General features: G+C 36.0%; 1 protein-coding gene across 1 annotated transcript in view; it reads left to right on the top strand.

Moving 5' to 3' along the window:
- Positions 1-1,012: 1,012 nt before the first annotated feature.
- Positions 1,013-1,018, top strand: part of LOC101860268 (MIF-like protein mif-2) — a gene marked incomplete at its 5' end in the record, with an annotated part of 2,359 nt that continues 2,353 nt past the window's right edge. Inside the window, 1 exon segment of the mRNA XM_005103572.3 lies at positions 1,013-1,018. This exon segment is cut by the window's right edge and continues 167 nt beyond it. Coding sequence (XP_005103629.2) covers positions 1,013-1,018 — 6 coding nt within the window.

The raw sequence follows: 1,018 nt of genomic DNA, 5'->3' as shown, positions 1-1,018 counted from the left end.
AGAGAGAGAGAGAGAGAGAGAGAGAGAGAGAGAGAGAGAAAGAGGGAGGGAGGGAACAAGAAATAAATTCCAAAAGGAGTTGGTTGGTGAAAAGAGGAACAACAACAACAACAACAACAACAACAACAACAACAACAACAACAACAGCAATACCGCCTACCTTGTTGTTGTTGATGATGATGTCTAAAATGGAAGTCTATCGATGTGTGTTGCTACTTTTACTGCTGTTCCTATTGTTGAAGTTGTAGTAGTTGCTGCTGTTATTGCTGTTGGTGGTGTTGTTAATAACGTATCGTCGTTGTGGATGTTGCTGTTGCTGTTGTTCTAGGTCTTGGTTTTGGTTTTGGTGGTCGTGGTGGTCGTGGCAGCACCTGTTTCCTTGATGGGACGTTTAACTTCAATAACAGCGAAACAACAACAACAACAACAACAACAGCATCAGCAATGACCATAAAATGCGACGAGTCCCTTGCCGGACGCTAACGTTAGTGACAACAACAACACCGACAACAACAACACCGACAACAACAACAATGACACCAACAAATAAACAGCAGCAAGCAATATTAAACAAAAACTGAACAGAAACAAGCAACAAATAAACAACAACAAACACAACAACAAATAAACAACAGCAACAAATATGCAACTACAACAAATAAACAACAACAAATGTATGACAACAAATATACAACAACAAATGTACAACAAATAAACAACAACCAATATGAAACAACAAATATTCAAGAACAGTAGTAAATATGTATTTTAAAAATATACATCAACAGCAATAAATTTACAACAACAACAACTTTACAACAACAACAACAACAACAACAACAACAACAATTACGACAACAACAACAATATAAACAACAACAACGATATACAACATCAGCGACAAATTAAAACAAATATACAACAACAATAATAAACCCCAAACAAAATTAAACAACAACACCAACAACACAACAACCATCAACAATAACAACATAAAATCATCTCTCCACAGGTGATC

This window comes from Aplysia californica, unplaced genomic scaffold (genome assembly GCF_000002075.1).
Source record: "Aplysia californica isolate F4 #8 unplaced genomic scaffold, AplCal3.0 scaffold00379, whole genome shotgun sequence".
Classification (NCBI taxonomy): Eukaryota; Metazoa; Mollusca; class Gastropoda; order Aplysiida; family Aplysiidae; genus Aplysia; species Aplysia californica.
Note: the sequence above shows the minus strand (reverse complement) of the source record. Positions and strands in the feature narration are given on the sequence as shown.